This window comes from Vicugna pacos, chromosome 5 (genome assembly GCF_048564905.1).
Source record: "Vicugna pacos chromosome 5, VicPac4, whole genome shotgun sequence".
NCBI lineage: Eukaryota > Metazoa > Chordata > Mammalia > Artiodactyla > Camelidae > Vicugna > Vicugna pacos.
The window spans coordinates 83,051,293-83,071,461 of record NC_132991.1 but is presented as its reverse complement, the minus strand read 5'-3'; the positions used below and the strand labels follow the sequence as shown (position 1 = coordinate 83,071,461).

General features: G+C 40.4%; 1 protein-coding gene across 2 annotated transcripts in view; it reads right to left on the bottom strand.

Annotated features, from left to right (window-relative positions):
- Positions 1 to 1,415: 1,415 nt before the first annotated feature.
- The window catches only part of MOGAT1 (monoacylglycerol O-acyltransferase 1), a 29,665-nt gene continuing 10,911 nt past the window's right edge, over positions 1,416 to 20,169 (bottom strand). Inside the window, exons 2-6 of one of the 2 annotated variants that reach the window (XM_031677954.2) lie at positions 18,156 to 18,334; positions 17,584 to 17,788; positions 12,975 to 13,149; positions 12,200 to 12,399; positions 1,416 to 3,929 (exon numbers count right to left, since the gene is read on the bottom strand). In XM_031677954.2, coding sequence (XP_031533814.2) covers positions 3,775 to 3,929; positions 12,200 to 12,399; positions 12,975 to 13,149; positions 17,584 to 17,788; positions 18,156 to 18,334 — 914 coding nt within the window. In that variant the 3' untranslated portion in view covers positions 1,416 to 3,774. The remainder of the gene's footprint in view (positions 3,930 to 12,199; positions 12,400 to 12,974; positions 13,150 to 17,583; positions 17,789 to 18,155; positions 18,335 to 20,169) is intronic. The other variant, XM_072961736.1, reaches the window with a different exon arrangement.

Genomic DNA, 20,169 nt, shown 5'->3' with positions numbered 1-20,169 from the left:
CTTCTGAGTTTGCCATCCTGGCGAAACTGGAGCAACTAGTTGCTTATTTCGAAGTTGCTTTGTTTTTCTCCTTTAAAAAGATATACAAATTCGACCTCAAGGATCTCTCCCAGCCCCACAAATTGACATTATTTGTGTCTTAGTGGGGTTAAAAAGTTAGTTATATATGAGAACTTAGTTACAAAATACATGTTATTATATATATTAAAATATATATGAGATATTCATTTATTTATATATGAGAAATAGCAACCTAGGGCTATCGGAAAAAACCAACCAATCAACAAATCCCATCAACATTGTCTCTTGTTTCAGAGGAAAAGGAGGCAGAGATCAAGCACCCCAAACTTGTTTTCAGATTTATTGTGAATTTGGCCGTCTGCTCCAGTGAGGCAGTTTGGAAAAGATGAGAAGTGACAGAAGTAAGGGCAGTGAATCTAGATTCCACCCCCTGTGCTTCCCACGACAAAAATGTACCTTCTACTAAAAGTAGGGGGTTTACTTTTAACCCTACGCACACAATAAAGGCTCACCCATCATCCCTGAAGGCTGCAGACTTTGCTTGTGTTCACATTCATGGTGAAGGGTTTGTCATACAGCATCCCTTGCCCTGGTCCCCCCAAAGCCAAGCAAAACTGGCTGGCTTTCACAAGCACTGAAGCCTTCACTGTGAGTGTAACAGACCTCACTGGGTAGAGACAATTTCAGTACTTCTAACAGCCAGACAAAGGAAATGGCTCAGCCTGCACCTGGTGTGCAGAGGAAACAGGAGAAAGAAATGTCCAAATCAGGTAATACAAAGGCACATTTTCTTAAGGCAATAGGCCCAGTTTCTCTCCCAGGGTTCTGGGGTGATTTTTGCCATTATTGCTACTACTTTGTTTTGCTGTTTAAATTCTGGGTGCAGTTATATATTAGATGAGAATCTTTATAATAGAGACGATCTCCATCAAACCAGACTAGCGAATATAACACACGGTTCATGTTTGTATGATAGCCAAACTTCCTGTCAAAAATTCATTTGCAATCTGTAGGACAGTATGGAACTTACAACTCTGCTTTGCTTTGAGTTTATGAAAGGAAGGCTGGCCTGGCTGGAGGAAGACTTCTGAAGGAAACCTTAAGAAAGGAAGGGCTAAAACTCCCTAACAGGTATCTAAAAGTAAGATTTTATGTATGCCAAAAATAAAAGTGGTTGATGGCTAGATTTTTTTAATGGCAAAATTCTAGATAAATTTGTCAAAGCAGAATGTTTGTCATTTTTCAAGGCCTCTGCTTTACCAGCCGTGGGCTTTAATGCTTCCTAGACAATCCAGTGGAGGTTGGTGGTCCACTTGGCCCCCTCACCACTGAGTGTGAGATTAAAATTCATCCCCTTGTGAAACAGCAAAGGACTGTGTCATGGTATTTTTTTTTCACATTTTTTTATTGATTCATAATCATTTTACAGTGTTGTGTCAAATTCCAGTGTTCAACACAATTTTTCAGTCATTCATGGACATATACACACTCATTGTCACATTTTTTTTCTCTGTGATTTATCATAACATTTTGTGTATATTTCCCTGTGCTATACAGTGTAATCTTGTTTATCTATTCTACAATTTTGAAATCCCAGTCTATCCCTTCCCACCCTCTACCCTCCCCACCCCCGGTAACCACAAGTCTGTATTCTCTGTCCGTGAGTCTATTTCTGTCCTGTATTTATGCTTTGTTTTTGTTTTTTAGATTCCACATATGAGTGATCTCATATGGTATTTTTCTTTCCCTTTCTGGCTTACTTCACTTAGAATGACATTCTCTAGGAGCATCCATGTTGCTGCAAATGGCATTATGTTGTCGGTTTTTATGGCTGAGTAGTATTCCATTGTATAAATATACCACCTCTTCTTTATCCAGTCATGTGTCATGGTATTTTAATAAACTTCTCCAAAGGAGCGAAATTCTTGGGTTTTATAGTGACTTAAAGGCCTTTAGTTGTGGTTGTTTGAGCCTCAGGGCTTTCTTCTGAAAGCCTGTCCCCTGACCAGCTGGGGTGTAATTTTATGTAAATGGTGCTCTTTTTCCATTGTTTGGTATTGAGCAGGATCAAAAAGGATTTACAGTCAAATGATCCACATCTATTAAAATAGGCTGTGTCCCACTTCCTGCTTTGACCAAAAAAAAAGCAAAAAATACGATTTAATTTTAAGGCCAGGTCAATGGACTCCTGGCCTGTCTGAAGTCAAAGGGATGCTGGCCAAAAGGCCTCATGGAGAAAAACTGAGAAGGTTCAAGTTTTTTGTCTGTGAAATGCTTTTCTACTCAAGGCATCCCCCAGCCTGACTTTGTTTTGCTGCTGCTAAACCCAATCCAGGCTCTAGCTCAGGGCCTGATGTTTTAAAAATCAGGGGCTTTAACACATATTACCAAAAAGTTAGACCAACTCAGTGAAGCTGCCCCCAAATAATGAGAGCGGAGGACATAGAGAAGAAATACGTAGCATCATTTGGAAACTAGACAATCTTCTTACTTACTGAATAATTACTTAACACTTAGTGGCTAATTCTCAGAAACCTCCTACTGACTTGCTCCTTACAAACCAGCCTGCAGTATTGTCAATCACTGGCACGGGACACTCAGACGTAGCACATTATCTCCTTCCGAAAGAGGGTCTTTTCCTGTAATAGGTTTCATCCTAGGATATAGCTTTAAAAATTCCTCACCTTTACAGCCAAGTTTACATTCACAGAACAAGTACTTACTTCATCCCTGCTAAGTGCTATGACCTGATACTTCATGACTGCTAAGTGTCACGAGCTGACCCAGGCCCGAGAAGACAGCGGTGAACAGGAAGAAAGAGGCTCCCACCTGACATTCTGCTTTGGGGAGACTCACATACCCCGAGTCACCTGTGAACTGGACACATCCCCCAGACAGAGCACTTGCTTTGAGCTCATCTTACTCGAAGAGGCCATATGGGAAAAAAAAAAAATTAAAACCATTTCCATGACCATGAAAACCTTTTGGAATCTCAGTGTCTTAAAACGCATCAAAAGCACGTCTTCCAAAAGGCTTCCTTGTCTGTAGCAAATGAACATCTTTCTAAGCAAATGACAAGGATGAATATTTCTAAGCCTGATAGACCAGAGAAGGCATGCTCTTCTCCGTATGGGTTTCCATGTGGTAGATTCATCCTATTTCCGAAACGGCATAAAAATTCTGCAGTAATGTATAAACATGTGTTGGCTGATACGACCTGAAAGATCAAATTGTCGAAGTCTTACAAGTAACAATGATTCACTAACAAAGGGTCTGTTTAAGCAGGAAAAAAAAAAAGAGAAGAAACCATCTCCTCTTGTCCAGTATGGCAAATTATTTCACACATTCTCTTTTAAATGTTCCAGCTGTGACTAAGAACAGCTGTTATACTCAGTGAAAACACCACATTAAATTATTGTCATGTTTAGTAAAAGGGTCTAATCATTTTTTGAAGCTGTCATTTTTTTAAGCACATGAATAATTCTAAATCTTTCCTTAACTTATAAAACAATGTTTACCTTTCTAAATGAGGAAGATTAGTAAAAGGCTTATAATCATCTCCAAGCTTACCCTAGAGTCACCCACTGGATTTTCAGTGACCACAGGGAAACATCGACGTTTGTCAACATAAATAATACTTTTCAGTTGTAAACTTGATTCCATAGCCAAATTTTTAAAAATTAACTTGTTGAAAATATCCAGTCTTTCAATGGGATGTCCCCTCATCCTTCTGTATACCTTCAAAGAGGACAGTTACCTAAAAACGAGAGTTTCATGTTCTGGAATACCATACTTCCCTTTGTGTTCTTCAAATAATTTCCTCAGCTCCTCCATGTAGGTCTTATGCAACTCCTCAATCTGCTCTGGGCTGGGGTGCGGGGTCTGACGAACAGGAATTGGGTGGCCAACTGCCGAAAACAGAGAACACATCATACATAAGAAACCAAAACCACTCCACCGCAGACTACTGCCTCAGATGGACAGCCCTTAGAAAGTTCTGCCAATCTGAATCCAACAGGCCTGTCGGCTCCAAACCCTGTCTCATTTTACTGGCTGCCTGTAGTGGTCCCACCATCCTTTTTGCTAACAAATGAAGAGCGTCCCTTCTCAGCAGATGCTGGATTGTCAGGACCCTGGTGATTCTGACTTGTGGAGTCAAATGAACTACTGCGCTAACTGCAGCTGTGAGGTGGGAGGATATCTCTGTGTGTGCACATCACCAGCAGATTCCCTCAGGTGCAGCTGACAGCCGGCCCACAGTGCCCTATGATGCCTGCCTGGGAAATCTTGAATCATGAGACATCAACCCTGTATTTGGACTCTTTTTAATATCACCCTAAAAAATGAAAAGAAATACATATCCTCACTGCTAAGTATCTAGACCAAAAAAACACACGTAATCACAAGGATTCTTTTGCTTGTAACAGTAGAAAACAAAACCAAACCAAAGTCTCAATAGAAAAATTATTAAATAAGCCACAGACCATTCATTCAATGGATCTATGCAGTAATTTTTTAAAAAAAAACTGAAATAGTATTTTTGTAACTATGTATGGTGACAGATGTTAAATAGGCTTACTGTGGTGATCATTTTGCAATATACACGAATATCAAATCATTATTTTGTGCACTTGAAACTAACATGTTATATGCAATTATATCCCAATTAAAAAAATGAAACATATCTGTATGTACATACACACCCAGAGATGTCTAAATGTATTAGGTTTGGGAGTTTGAGATTTTCAAATCTTAACCATTATATATAAAAATAGATAAAAAATAAATTTCTTCTGTATAGCACAGGAAACTATATTCAGTATCTTATAATAACCTTTAATGAAAAAGAATATGAAAACGAATATATGTCTGTATATGCATGACTGGGACATTGTGCTGTACACCTGAAATTGACACATTGTAACTGACTGTACTTCAACTGAAAAAAAATTAGAAAATAATAAAATGTATTAGGCAGGAAAAATTATAAAATAATATGTATGATCCTATTTACTTAAAAAATTTTCTATTTCTGGGTACATTATAAGCTTTAGCGTGTTTAAGAAAATCAGCCAAGAGAGACTTTTCATGATTACTTGGAGAAAGGGAGGTAGAGTTGAGGGAAATTGCATTTATTTTATTGGCATTGTATGAATTTTCTACAACGAGAATGCATTTGTGTCACCTGTGTTATTAAAAATGAACTAAGTCATTTTTAAAAACCTGGCAACTTTCACGTGTGTTTTAAGGCATTTATGTAGCAAATAACTTTTACGTCACTTGTCTCAGATTTTTAGACTAGATACACGTGGCTCTGGCCTGCTCTCCTGGGTCCTCACTGCTACTCATTGCGCCCTCTGCTGGTCTGATGCTGCTACTGATGGCAAGAGTTGAAAACGTACAGCCGTTCAACTACTCCTTGGACAGCAGACTGCTTCTTACCTTTGATTAGCTTGGCCGAGAGGTCAAGTGGGGCTGTACGTAACGGAATGGTACTCTCAAGGTTTCCTTTGCCTACCCCGAGTCTCTCCATGCTACCTCCAAGGCTCAACTGATGTCAGTAACAAAAGGTGGTTAGTCACGAGGACACCAGAGAAAGAAGGAAGTGATAAATGACAACAGCATGGGAGGTAAGGGAACACAGAAAAGGGAGTCATATACACACACAAACATATATATTACAATGTATTGTATATTAAGAACATATCTATCTATACTTATACACAACATTATACATAATCCATGTATCTATGTATAGATACATATATCTCCTTACTGAAATATTCTCAAATTGCTAAGTTTTTAACCACAATAGCCTCAAGAAACTCTTGTACAACCAGAAATTGACACACTGTGACTGCACTTCAATTAAAAAAAAAAGAAGCTCATGTAGGTTTCCTTTGACAGCTTGGATGTCAAACTTATGTACAGCATCCATGAGTCCTTTGTAGTTCACCATAACCATCTCGCTGTCAGCTGTGGTTGAAATACAGACTAGGAGGGGCTAATAGGGTGGAGTGGAACTGGGGGCTGGTGTCACGCAAGAAGCACTAGGCTGGAGCAGACCCAGTGCGAGTTCACCACGAGGTACACTGAGCTAATAAGTAATGGCCCCTCTGGCCTTAACTTCCACAGGTACAGGATAAAAGAGTAGGTGATCTTAAAGCTTCCTTCCAGCTCTGAACTTCGTTGTTGTTTGCAGGGAAAAAAAACTGAGAAATTTACGTGCAAACTGAAAAAATCTACCTGTAAATCTACTAGCAAAATCATGGTTTTATAGAAAGAGCTTCTGTTTTCTTAGTGAGATGATCCCAAGGAGATAGATCACGTGCAGCTATCCTGGGTGGCGGGGGAGCTTATAAAGAGACACAGTGGTCTGAGAAGATGATGTTGTTCCCAGCTCACTTCAGTTAGGACTTGTGAATTCTGAATTATTGAACCTTGTTTCCTGTGAGCTACCCTGCAATTAATTTCAATCCTGTCCTTTTCCTAGTAATGGTTTTATCATATGCCAGATAGTTCTTCCACAGAGTCCAGACACACCCATATACTGAATTCATCATCATAAGACTTCCGTGTAAACTGTGAGACAGTCATATTTGTCTTTCTTTTATTTATGTGGAGAGAAACTGAGATGCTGGATGTTCCTAAACTATAGACACACACACACACACACACAAAAGAAATTAAATATTTGAACTCAGAACTCCTGCCCCTTGTTACTAACCTAACCCAAAATTGGATTAGAGAGGAAGAAACCTTTCTCAATTACTTTTAAGGGATAAAGACAGAGATAACAAAACAAAAACTTGCAAATCTGAGAAGGGTCCCCAGAGCCTTAGACGACCAGAATTCCCTCTTCCCACAAAAAAGGGGATTTTTTTCCTACTAAGCAGAAGAAAGCTGTTTTCATCATAAGACTACATTAGTTGCAACTGCTGCACGGATCCCTTTTTACAACACAAAGGGAAAAACAGCTGCGCCAGGCTGCTGTTGGACACAGAACTCCTTGCCCTGGAAAAGTCAGCTAACTTCTACCTGTGGCAGAGTCAGGAATCTTAGCTCTTGTTTGTATCTCAGTGCTTTTTACAGCAGTTGTGCTCCTTTTTTCCCTTTTCCAATTCCACCCAACATTTCGAGATCAGTTATGCCTTTATGGCCTCCCACAGCAGCCTTGCTCTAATTTCCATGCTGCTCTGTTGTCTTTACCTAAGATGAGGAACATTTACAGCTGGAGAAGAGCTCGGAGATGGGCACGATTTCCTTCTCATTGAGGCAAGGAGTAGATCTTTCACCATAAGAAGACATTGTTCTATTTTTTTTTTGTAATTATGAAAATTCTGCAGAGTTTTTCTCTATAATGGTCTCATGCAGGAATTAGTCTTTCTGTAGCTGTGACAGAGCTGTACGCCAGAGAAACTAGGCAGACTGCTGTGTGGAGTGGGGTTGGGAAGAGTCAAAACCTAGGTTCAAGCACAACCTCTGGCTTATGGTGGAGTCTCAGAAGATGCCCAGTGTAAACAGGTGTGTGGGTATGTATACGTACGCGTGCGCGCACACACACAGACACACAGTCTCATGAACATTTAATAAATACTTAAGATGTTGTACTGGGCACCATATTAACCCCCTTAGCATTATCATCTCCTTTAATCCCTCCTTTACAATTCAAATTTAAGGTGGGTTCCCCTTCCTTTCTGTTTCAGAAAATCCCTTAGCCTGCTTTTTCCCCAGCAGGATGAAATGACTTGAGACAAAATGGACTGCTTATGTCCTCCAGTGCCTCCAAACCAGTTTTATTACACATTACTTTCCCTATCTTTTTTCATTTAAAAAACCCAAACCTATAGCAAAAATAATGCAATAAGCACTTGCATGCCCTTCCTGTCTAGATTCGCCAGTTTTAAACGTTTTGCACGTACATGAAATGTGCATGTGGATATCCACATGTAGTATATTTTTATAGAACCGTTTGAGAGTAAGTTATAGACATCATTGATTCGATCCTGTTATATCCCTAAATAGTTTGGAATGTGTATCTAAGAACAAGAACACTGCCATATATATAACCCCACTACCATCATAGCCAAGGAATTTAAACTCTGCACAACTGTACTTTGTACTTGATCCACATTCAAACTCGATTCGTAGTCTGCATCACGTCCTTTATGGTTGTTCCCCTCCAGTCCATCACAGCCGCTGGGAGCTCTCTCTGAGCACTGTCTCTCTCTCCTTTTGGTCTTTAATGACATTGATATTTTTGAAGTCTAAGCCAGTTGTTTTGTAAGCTGAACCACAACCTGAATTTGTCAGATTATTTCCTCATGATTTGATTCAGAGAAACATTTTGGCAGGAATACTTCCACAGGGGAATCAAAGCACAGTTTGGCAGCTCCCAGCATGATGGTCAAGAAGCCTTCTTCTGCTCTGAATACCAGCCCACAGTCGCCAACCTCCCGGGGTGAACAGACAGCCTTCCCACGTGTCATGTCATCTAATCCCCAGAATAACCCTAAGAGAAGACAGGACAATTAGGATAGTCTCCTCTAGAAGCTGTAAAATCTGAGGCTCAGACAAGGTGAATGAGACATTCTAAGTCACTCCAAGTCTGACCTCAAACCCACACCGTGTCCTTCTGCACCTTTGGCTGATGCGTAATAAACGCCTTCTTAATGTCAGTATCGATGTCTGTGTGTGGCTGGTACCTGAGCGTTCATTGCAGCCATCACACTGGGTGTACAGATGGAAAGAACCAATTTATTAATGGCGTTGTTTGCATTTTTTCAATGTTGCCATAAGAATGAAAATGAAATAAACCACATCCATAATCAGAAGACAGGCTCAGGAGAAAGTCAGCGGAAGTTTTGAGGCTGGAAAACACGCGATTGGAGCCCTTTCTGTGCCACAGGCAAACACAGCTGATAAGACTGTCTGGGTGTCCATAATTCAAATAATCAAGCCCTGGGAGGAGAGAAAGCTCTTCCGTATGGTAAGTGCCAAGGAATTAAGATAGAAGGAATACTAGAGTTAGAAAATCACCAGTTGGCAACCATGCCCATGATAATTGATGCAAGGGAGAATTATCAATGGATAGTAAAACCATCAAGTAAAGTTTGATGAAGAAAAGGATAATTACAGAAGTCTCTAAGTTACACTACCCCCAGGTTACTTGTTAATGTAAAGGGGAAAAAAGCTTTATGTTTATAAATATTAAAAAAAATACAAATAAAGATTTATAAGGATAAATCTATAAATTTACCTTTAAAGTAGAGGACAAACACTTTACCCAAGTGATCAAAGTTAGTATCACCAACAACAAGACAAACTGACATCAAGTGCCTCCCGATGTTATTTACTGAGGACACAATACCATTTCTGTGGGACTCTTGCCAAATGCATAACTGGAAATATAACCATGAGGAAACACACCAACCCAGCTTGAGAAACGTTCTGCAAAACAGCTGACCTATACTCTTCAAAAGTGCTCACGCCATAAAGACAAAGAAAAGTTGAAAAACAATCCCAGCTTAAAGTAGGCTAAGGAAATGTGAAAATTACATGCAAGCATGATCCTGCTTAGGGAAAAAATACCCACTCCCCTCCCCGACAAAGAAAACCCCAGAGCTAAAAAGGAAGTTACCGCAGCAGTTGGTGAAATTGGACTATGGAGTGTACACTAGTCAGCAGCGCTTTATCGATGTTAAATTTCCTGCACTGTACTGACATTATGCAAGAGAGTAATCTTGTTCTTAAGAGATGTATGTAAAAGTATTAGGAACAGAGGGGAGCGTATAGCTCAGTGGTACAGTGTGTGCTTAGCAGGCACGAGGTCCTGGGTTCAATCCCCAGCACCTCCGTTAAAATAAACAAACCAACCGACCTAATTACCACCCACCCCTCAAAAAGTAATTAGAAGCAAATGATCATGATGTCTGCACTTAAACAGTTCTGTGATACCAATAATAGAAAGCATATTTGTGGTACCGTTAGAGAGAAATAAAAACTGTAGCAAAAATGTTAACCACGGGTGAGTCTAGGAAGAACACACACAAGTGCTCAATTTACTCCTCGTGAAACTTTTCTGAACATTTGAAATTTTTCAACATAACATTTCAAAACTTAAAATCAACACACACTATGACACATGAAATTTCCTCTTTTAACTAGCGAGCTTCCTTTGTGTCTTGCTTTCTTGTCCAGACAGCATTCTGTCCTAGCACCTGTACTGGCCCTATGACTTGAACTTAATGGTAATTGATCTTAAAATGCTTAATGTGTACTCTGATTTCCGGAGACTTAAGAGTTGCAGTCAGACAAGCCTAGCTCAAGACTAGTTCACTTATTCACAAATTTGTCTTGGGCTCCTACCCTGTGGGCGCTGGGAGTACAGTGCCCACCTGGAGCTCTGTGACGCAGGAAGAAAAAAGGCAACAAGTTCTTCTAAGGAACCGTGACTCTTTACACGCTGTTCTTAAAGTCTAAATTCATTTCCATTTTCTCTCTCTGTTGTCATGATGGATGTGACACTGAAATCAGTTTCTCTCCATTCTTACATGATAAAATACAATATGTATGAACACTTTATTGCACTTTGATAAACTAATAATAACACTGATAAAATATGTAAATTACATACTATTAGTGACACATGTAAGAAAATGCATGGTAGCTTCCTTATAAATTACGTCCATCGAGAAGGGCCCTCAGCAAAAAGGAAAGAGAGTTTTATGGAGGGCTCAGAGAAACCTGATGGTTTAGTAAAGGTGGGCCCAAGAAATATGAAGAGAGGGCAAGTCTGACCTGATGATGGCTCTTTGGAGTTAGCCAGAGCACCTTTTAAAGGGATTTTGATTAATAGGACATTAACAGGCAAAACCATTATGATGTTAGTGAATCTTACAGAACCTTGCTAACACTGAAAGGAATGTTCTGGTTGAAGTTGCTAATAAAGTGGGGTCTGAGAGCATATGGGGAAACTATAGGATGGAGGATCAGAGCATCTCTGGATACCTGAGATTGAGAGGATTATAGATGAAGTACTGACTCGGGATGAACTCAACTAATATTTAGTGAGTTCTTGTGATGCGAGGTAAACAAACTCTTAATTAAGTAGAAGGGGACCAGGAGGACCACAAAACGATTTGCTGCTCTGGATGCTGCCTGAGGTCTGCATAATCATATCTCAGAATTTTCCTCATATCCCCCCAAATGCTAACTACAGTCGTTTGCACATAAGGGATCAAAAACGACTAATAAATATTATGCCAAAGAAACGTAACTGCTTCTCCTGAAAACCACAATTGCAAATAGATCTCAGTATTCCTATTACACTGATATGTCAACGGTTTGTTCACAGTCCCTTGGAGTCAAATACAGCATTTAAAAATAATGTCATGTGACTGCCTATGACATGCAAAGCTCTTGTAAACTGACAGTAGTAAAATCCCATTCTAATAAAACAGACCTAAAAAAAATTTGAATTTCATTTAATCGGCTATTCAAGGTGAAATTATTACTGCCAGTTTCACATGAAGTATACAGTTTTGGTTAATTTTGCTACTAGCAACTGGCTTATCACTTTCTCCTTTTCTGCTCTCCGATCTCCTTTTCAGCCTCAGAAGCTAATTACTTTCCTCCTCTGTCTTCTATTAATATGGTCACCACCCTCCTTCCGCATCTTAATGCCTCCCAACCATGCAATTTTTAAAGATGAAATCAGTCTGTGTAGAATACATATAAATATAACTAGTTGGAAAAAAATGTTTTTGCTGTAGAAACTGATGTCTGTATGAATTGAACATGATGAAGACATCTATTATACAGAAATGCCCGCATATTAATAGACTCCGATGTAACATGTTCTAAGAATTGCTATGTTGTAATTTGTTGGTACAGAGAAATAGATTCATCATAGAGAATTAGAAACTCTATTTCTAAAATTGGATTCTATTTCTAGTTCAAAGGTAATATTCTTGAAAGCAATCAATTCCCATTCAAATGGAAAATAGAGTCATTTCACAGATAAAAGGCATACTGTAAATGGAGCTCAAATAGCACCTACAGGATTATTGTTTTAGGAAGTTCTTACTCAAAGCTACTTTAGTAACAATAAACATTGCTCCAAGTAAGGGAATCCTTTTGCTCAGTCTAACAAGCCTCTGGTCTTTGATGCACATACCAACAGAGTGAATGGGCTTCCTGTAGGGCATTAGGCCAAAATTGTATTGAAAAATTCCTCTAGCGTGGAACAGTGGCAAAGCAAATCCCATGATCTTCTGTAGTTTCTCCTGCACAGTTCGAAGCCAGGAGCCTTCAGGGTTGCTAACTTGTTTAAATAGTTCATTTTCACCAAAAGAAAACACTGGCACCAGATAAGCACTGCAAATAACAGGGGAGAAGAATAAGAATATTCAATGAAAAGAATTTAAATAGTTCATTCAGTCCAACTGACTGTTGCAATACATTCTTAACAATTCTTTTAATGTTTCCAAGCTGCCCTACCTCACTTAGCTCATGTTCCATACACTGAAACTGACTTATACCTGAACTCCTTGGGCCGGGGAGAGGGACTTCAGCGATCTTAGTGATCTGTAGAATTTCAGTCTACAGAAAACCCAGGTTCCATGAAGCTTCTTTTTCATCTGTGGTTTTGGCCATGGTTTGTTGGTTCATTTACACAGCGTATATAAAATTTTGTAATTTTTTTGTTCTGCTCTTAAAGACAAGTTGAATTTCTGGATGCCATGACATTGACATGGCATGTCAATGACACAAGCCTTCCTTAGTGGGAGGGTTGCATTCCATTCCCCATGAACATCCACATCTGCTTTCACTGGAAGACCTATTAGGAGCCCTGTCTTTAAGGGCCAAAAAAATTTACTTTACTTCTTTGTGTTCATTGAATAATGTGTTAACTTCCCTGACCCAGTTGCCTGAAATGAAAAGCCACTTACCCATGGGTCAAAGCAATTTTCACAAATCCCTTCCGCTGGCGGATGAACAGAGTGAATTTTCCAGGATGGGCCTCCAGTGATTCTTTTGCTCCCCCAGGGATAATGACTGAGATGTTTCCACCTCCCTCTTTGCTTAGCACGTGGGACACACTTTTCTTGGAAACTGAGACTGCCCCTTAGTGAATAAAACAAAAGGCATTCACTGGTTATCCTTCGACATTTTTATCACAAAATTCTATGGCACCATCAAATATTTAACAAAATTTCCTACACAGCTTACATTTGGAGCATTTTGCAGGTTCATAACTTTTCATAGCTAAATCTTTGGTAATAGAGCCCATTAATAAGACCTAACGTTTTGGCAGGTGATGGGCTAGGTCTTTAAAATGTCCCTTCATGATTACTAGGTCTACCACTTGTTTGGGTAGGTTGTATACTGTTCAATTCTACAGACTCCATCCATATTGCATTCTAAGTGAAAGGTGCCCCCTGGAGTTGTGCAGTGCACAACCTGGATAGCTGTATGTGTTGATCTTGATCATTACCCTGGCAGATTCTTGCTCAGAACTCAAAAGTTGGATCTTCTGAACACAAAATGGCTTATTTTCAGATCTTCTATATAAATTCTTATTTCCCAAACATGGATTTATAATGCAAATGGTTTCAAAAATTCATTCATTTGACAAATAACCTACATCAATTGCCAGGTCTCTGTATGGTTCCAAAATGTCTAGTTTGACTTCAGTAAATTGTTTGTTTAAGACGTAAGTTACGTAACTGTTCAGTCTTTGTATCAGGCTTTCCCATGTGAAAATAACATTAAAGACTCCTTTTTCAGATTTTAAATGTACTATGTACTCCTGGAGAAAAATACTATGAACTCTTGGTGGGAAAAAATTGAGATGAAAACACAAACCACTCATGACCCATATTTCAGGGATAACTGCTTTTTAATGTCTGATTGTTTCCTTCCATTCTTGATTTTATCCACTTTTTTTAGTCGCAAAAGAATGTGTTAGCTCATAGCAGTTCACCTCTCGAAGGAAATTACTTGCTCATTTTCCTGTGGGCTATACTGGTGGAATATCAAATTGTGCCAGGATGCTGAATGACCAACCATCCTCGGAAGAGAAGAGAGAGAAGAGGGTGGACAACCAGAGCCCGGCTGGGTCTGCACTTCCACTGCGTTCAAGGCATGGCCAGTCTGCTCTGCGTGCCCTGAGTGAGAGCCGGAGGCATCACATGCACTGGAAAGAGGGCCTCTTGGATTTCCAGACACCAGGCAGTCCTACTTTGCATCTGGCCACTTCTCAGTTTCCTCCTCAGAATTCTTTTCTTCAGGCCATCCTTAAATCCTACATTTCTTAGGGCTGTTAGGGACCAAATGTTTATGTTCCTCCAAAATTCATATATTGAAATCCTAACCCCCAATAGGATGGCATTAGGAGGTGGGGACTTTGGGAGGTAATTAGGTCATGAGAGTGAAGCCCCCATGAATGGGATTAATGTTCTTATAAGAAGAGGAAGAGAGCCAGTGTGGTCTCTCCCCAGCATGGGAAGATACAATGAGAAGACAGCCATCTGCAAACCAGGAATTGGGTCATCACCAAGTCACCAGATCTGCCACTGCCTTGATCCTGGAGTTCCCAGACTTCAGACTGTGAGAAATAAATTCCTATTATTCTAGTCACCCAGTCCACGGTATTCTCTTACAGCAGCTGAACTAAGGTCGGCTCCTTCATTGTCTCCACCATCTTCTAACCTTATCTATACACATGGATTCAACCACCACGTGTAAGTTCTGAGTTATCCCAAATCCATCCCTTGGGAGTTCTTCCTCATAAGGCTCCAGGCTCATACCCCCAATGGCTCAAAGACATCTCTACCCTTGACAGTTCAGGGACCCCTCAAACTTCATGTTTCCCAACCCAATGCATTAAATTCTTTCTCAAAGTTGTTTCTCCTCCAACATTACATCTCAGGGTGAATGGGATCATCCTCTATCCAGCCACCCAAGTCAGGAACATGGGAACGTAGGCTCCTTCCATATATGTTCCCCTCTTCTCAGCCACCATGTTGACTCATCACTCACTCACTCACTCACTCATTCATTCATCCAAAAACACTGAGGACCTCCTATAGGTAAGACACTATGTTAGATGCTGACATGATGAGAAAATACCACTCCTGCCTTCGTGAGGCTGAATCAGTCACTGTCTTGTTGAATCTATCAACTATTTGTCACATCGATTCCTTGTTCTGTATTTCCACTGCCACAGCCACTGTGCTAATTTAGCCCTTATCACATCTCCCTTGGTCACTGCAGTGAGCTGCTTCCACCATCATTCTCCAGGCTCACTTCCTTCCAACATATCTCCAAGCTGCTTGCCTGAGTGATCAAACAGGCAAAACATATAGTCAGGTCCTTACTTCACCCAAAATCCCACATGGGTTCCTCATGGCTTAGATACAAGATAAAATCTAAAGTACATACTAGATAAGGCTTTTGTGATTAGATCTCTGCTACTTGTCCACCCTTAATGGGTAGACAGAAAGGAACAAGAGCCTTGAAACAGTGTGTGCTCTCCCCGACACCTGCTGAGTACAGACTCAGCAAAATGGGCCAAGGGGAATGGGTTGGATGTAGGACTTACAGCCACAGAAATCTTTGGGGCAAAAGCAAAACAGACACATGTCAGCAAAGAACTTCTGAAACCCTGTGGGTTCCTTAGTGCATGAGGTCTGGGGCACGTGGCTCTCTGTCTTTCACGCTCATGGAAGCAGCCCCCGCAGCACACGTAGAGTAGAGGGGCAGCCTTGGACGGGGGGCTGTCCTAGGAAGCTGGTTCCGGGAAGGACTGACAACTCCCTAAACTTACAGACAAGGACAGCCTAAACTTCTACAGGCTACAAGGTTGGATGATTTTATTTAGCTTTAGGGCATCTCAGGTTACAGCAAAGGAGAAGAGCTCATGAAGTCATAAGCCAGTGAAAACAGACAGGTTTCATCTCTAGTACCAACTCTAGTAAACAGCAGTGGCACCACACTGAGAAAGACCCTAAGGTTCGTTATCTGTATCTGACATGGCCATGGAGATGGGTGTGCCTCCACCTCTCCTGCCACAAATTTGCCACACCTGCTCCTAATTACACCACCCAAACTCACCTATGGTTATACTTTGACTCAGCAAACACACTGTAAATATATTTCTGTGACTATTTTTTTAATCTAAAAAACAAATCCCTTTAATTTTCTTCCTTTTATAAAACTCTAACCCAATGTCTGCAAAGTAAGAAAGAAAAGGGATTTTTTTTCCTACTTAATTCAAGAGATTGGAAGGAGGGTATAGCTCAAGTGGTAAACATATGCTTAGCATGCACGAGGTCCTGGGTTCAATCTTCAGTATCTCCTCCAAAAATTAATTAATTAATTAATTAATTAATTAATTAATTAAAAAATGAACTACCTCCCTCCCCGCCACCCCCAAAAATAAACAAAAAAAGAGATGGAGGTGAGGGAAGAGGGAGGAGAGAGTAGTGCGTCCTCTAGAGGCCAGATGCAGTGGCAGCCTAAACTGGACGCAGAGCCCAGGACTGTACCAGTGAAGGTCCATTAAGAGACCCTGAAAACCCAGCCACGGATGCTGGCCCTTGGGTGCTTAGTGACTTCCTACCAAGTATATAATGACAACAGAGAACTGAGAAATTAATAGGAAGTAATAAAAACCTGGAAGACCATTAAAAATTCTGCCTTTGAACATGCTACTTACTGATCGTGAAATTACAATTTTTCAAAGAGACAATCTACTTTTCTTTATATCTAAGAAATGCAAAGACAATAAAAATTAACCTACACAATGATCATAAACATAAAGCACTTTGTAAGTTACTGTAGTTTCTGCTTAGTCAGTAAATTGGTCAAGTTGGAAAACCAAACAAGTTGGGACTCTTAAGGGGAAATAAGAACTATGAACACAAGCTTAGCCTTCTGTACACATTCCTAAAGTATCTTTATAGCATTTCCACTGAACTTTATTCTCTGAATTGGTATAATTATGATTTCACTAGTCAAAAAGTCTTCCCCAAGTTCAGACTAGCAGAATAGAATGGACTCTTATCTCTGAGCCAAGTGGAACTTCACCTGGGAGGGAAAAGTCAGCAAATTCAGTATGTCTAGTTTATAAGTTGCCGTTACTTCAAGACACACTGGAGAACATTTTCCATCTCTAATATTCAAAACAGCAAAGAGTCTTTCAATTTATCACTTATTGATCCAAGATTCTTTCTTCCACATCTGGAGACATAAGATGGATTCATTCATTTATACTTTGATTGAATTAACATATACTAGATATTCCTAAATTCCAAGTACTGTGCTAGACCCTTGGGGTGGTACAGAAAAAAAGACACAGTCTGTGTCTTCCTGGCACTTCCAGTCCGGTGGTATGGGAGGCAAGAAACATCCAAACAGCGTATGAAGTGTCAGATAGGGATAAAGACACAGGGTTTTACTCTAAGAAACCGTAAACCTGATTGGTTTGGGAGGGGACATTCTATGTCGTCCTGCCACCCCAGAACACTATAGAAAGAATGAGCTGCCTTCACTTACCAGTGCTCATCAGATATTCTCGGAAGAGGGGACACTGGAACAAAAACGGGAGCACATGAAGATATGCGGTAAAGCCGGGAAACAGCTCCTTGAAGTCTGAATAATTTATACAGAAGTTTCCAAAAGCTCCAACACTAAGCACTCCATGGGGGTGAAACCCAAATACGTAGTTGCGACTTGGATCCAAATCCCACGTTTTGATGAGCTACAGTGTATTTACATTGAGGTTTAAAATAAAACAAAATAAAATGCCCCCTGATTAGTTTCCAATAAGAAACAAAAGAACTTGGGATTAGTTCTTATGCTCAAGAGGAAATGTAGAACATGAGTCGTTTTAGTTCCCTGGGGTAGAGCTGTTTCCAAATTTGTAAACTATTTCCTAAGCCCAGACAGATCCCCTTACACAGCCTTCTAAATTTTGTCAGTTTAGCTGAGACTCCATTTAGTAACTTGGGCTAAATTGCAAGCTTTCTCCCCCTGAAAAGGGAAAAGCTTGAAAAAGATGTGACAAAAACAAATTTGTGTTCTTCTCCCAGCTCAAAAACCATACTATATAGAACAATTCTACTCACATGGATTGGAAAATACTCCTTAAAGTACCTCCAAATGGTCCAGCTTCTGACCCAGTTGGATCTCCTGCCTCCTTGCTCTGGAGTTCGCCAGTCAAAGTAAAGCCAGGTCAAATAAGGGACGTAGAGGAACCAGTAGTTGTGAATGATCAGGAGCACAATCACCCCAAAGCACACCTGCGCTGTAAGGAACAGGAAAACCTCAGGCACCAGAGCCAGTTATGGGGAGGGTATTGCTTGGTGAGGGCAGTGTATAGCGCAGTGGCAGAGCACATGCTTAGCATGCATCAGGTCCTGGATTCAATCCCCAGTACCTCCATTAAAATAATTTTAATTAATTAATTTAAAAAACCGAATTATCTGCCCGCTACCCAAAGAAAGTCAGGTAGCATCTGCCCACTGTACTGTACAGTCTGTGGCCCATGGTGGGGGGATCCAATACGTGCAAACTGGGTTCAGCTGGGATAATGTAACAAGACAGCAATGGTATAGCATTATTTAACATTTTTTGGATGTTTACTATATGCCAAGTATTGTATTGTAGACCTGGCCAAAATATTTTTGTATCTAATCCTCATATAGCCATAGCATCAGTGAAACAGCCCCTGCGCTCCCAATGCTCTTTCTACAGTAGGGAAAATGGTGGCTTAGAGAGGTTGCGTGAACTGCCCACGCCACACCAAATGTAAATGGTTGATCTGCCCAAGTTCAAGGTCCATTCTCAAAGCCTATGGCCCTACGGAGGGACCGTCGCTGAAGGGGAGATGCGGGGGAGTTCCTACCACACGTGTTCACCTTGACTGACTGAGCAGTCGTTACTCACCTGCCCATGAAGAGGGCATGTTCCACTGATGAATTTTGTTTTCAGGGACCCTATTGCCAGAGATAGAAATAGCACAGGAGGGACTCAACATCTTAGCTTATCTACCACTTCCTGCGACATTTCATACTGACGGGGCAGTCCTAATTGTTTATGTACCTAATGACTGAGCTTCAAATACAGGAAGCAAGAACTGACGAAACTTGGCCTGGGTCGTAGTGAGAAGGATATCTGCCTTCAAGTAATATATTAAGGCTGAGCTAGACATTTTCTTTTTATGTCTGTGCTGTGTGTTATACTAAAATTTATTTATAAAAAGAGAAATACATCAATGATGGGGGGATGGGCACAAAGACATAAAATCTGGCATGCAGTAAGTGCTCAATAAATGCCAGTTATTTCTGTTACTTTAAGGAGTGTCATTGCCTCTTTCTTTTTTTTATCATGTGCTACAGTCTCTAATCTGGTACTGACTTCAGGCCCGCAAACTCCTATCCACTCTTGCCAACTTTGTTAAAAAAGAGCTTTGTCCCCAAACAACCTATCATGGTGTCTGAAAAAGAGCACCTTGATCTGTTATTGTTTTATAGGTAAAGATATAGACATAGGTTTGTTTTGGTTTTTTTTTTCGCAAAAACAGAATATGTGTTTATATTTCGAGAAATGTAAAAGTTAATAAATTTCTCAGTATAGATTTGACCCAAATACAGAATTGAAACCCATCAGAGGACTGACCCGCTCTCCCCAGGGTGGTTAAAGGTTAGAAAGTGTGTGAAAGGTTAAGGAAGCATGTGTCCCCCACCGTGGGGTGTTTTGTTGCATTCTGGAACAGCCAACAAAGTTTCCACGAGTCCGGAAGCAAAGCCAAAGGAGTGTCCCCTGACCTCATTCCTACTAAGACCATCTATTTTGTTTTATCTGCTTCCCTCTACCCAGGCCTGAGCATTGACAATTTACCACCACTGATTAATTTTCTGTTTATTTTACTAAAATGAGCAAAAAACTTACAAGAGACACAAATAGGTCTCATTATTCTCTGTTCCAAGCTAGATCAGGTGAGCTGTGAGGGAGGAGGGGAGAGACAGAATAGTTATTGAGTGTGACTGGCTCCATAGGAAACCCCATTAGTTCCTCACAACCCTCAAGATACACATTTCTGTTCCCATTTTGCAGTTATGGAAACTGGAGTTCAGGGAG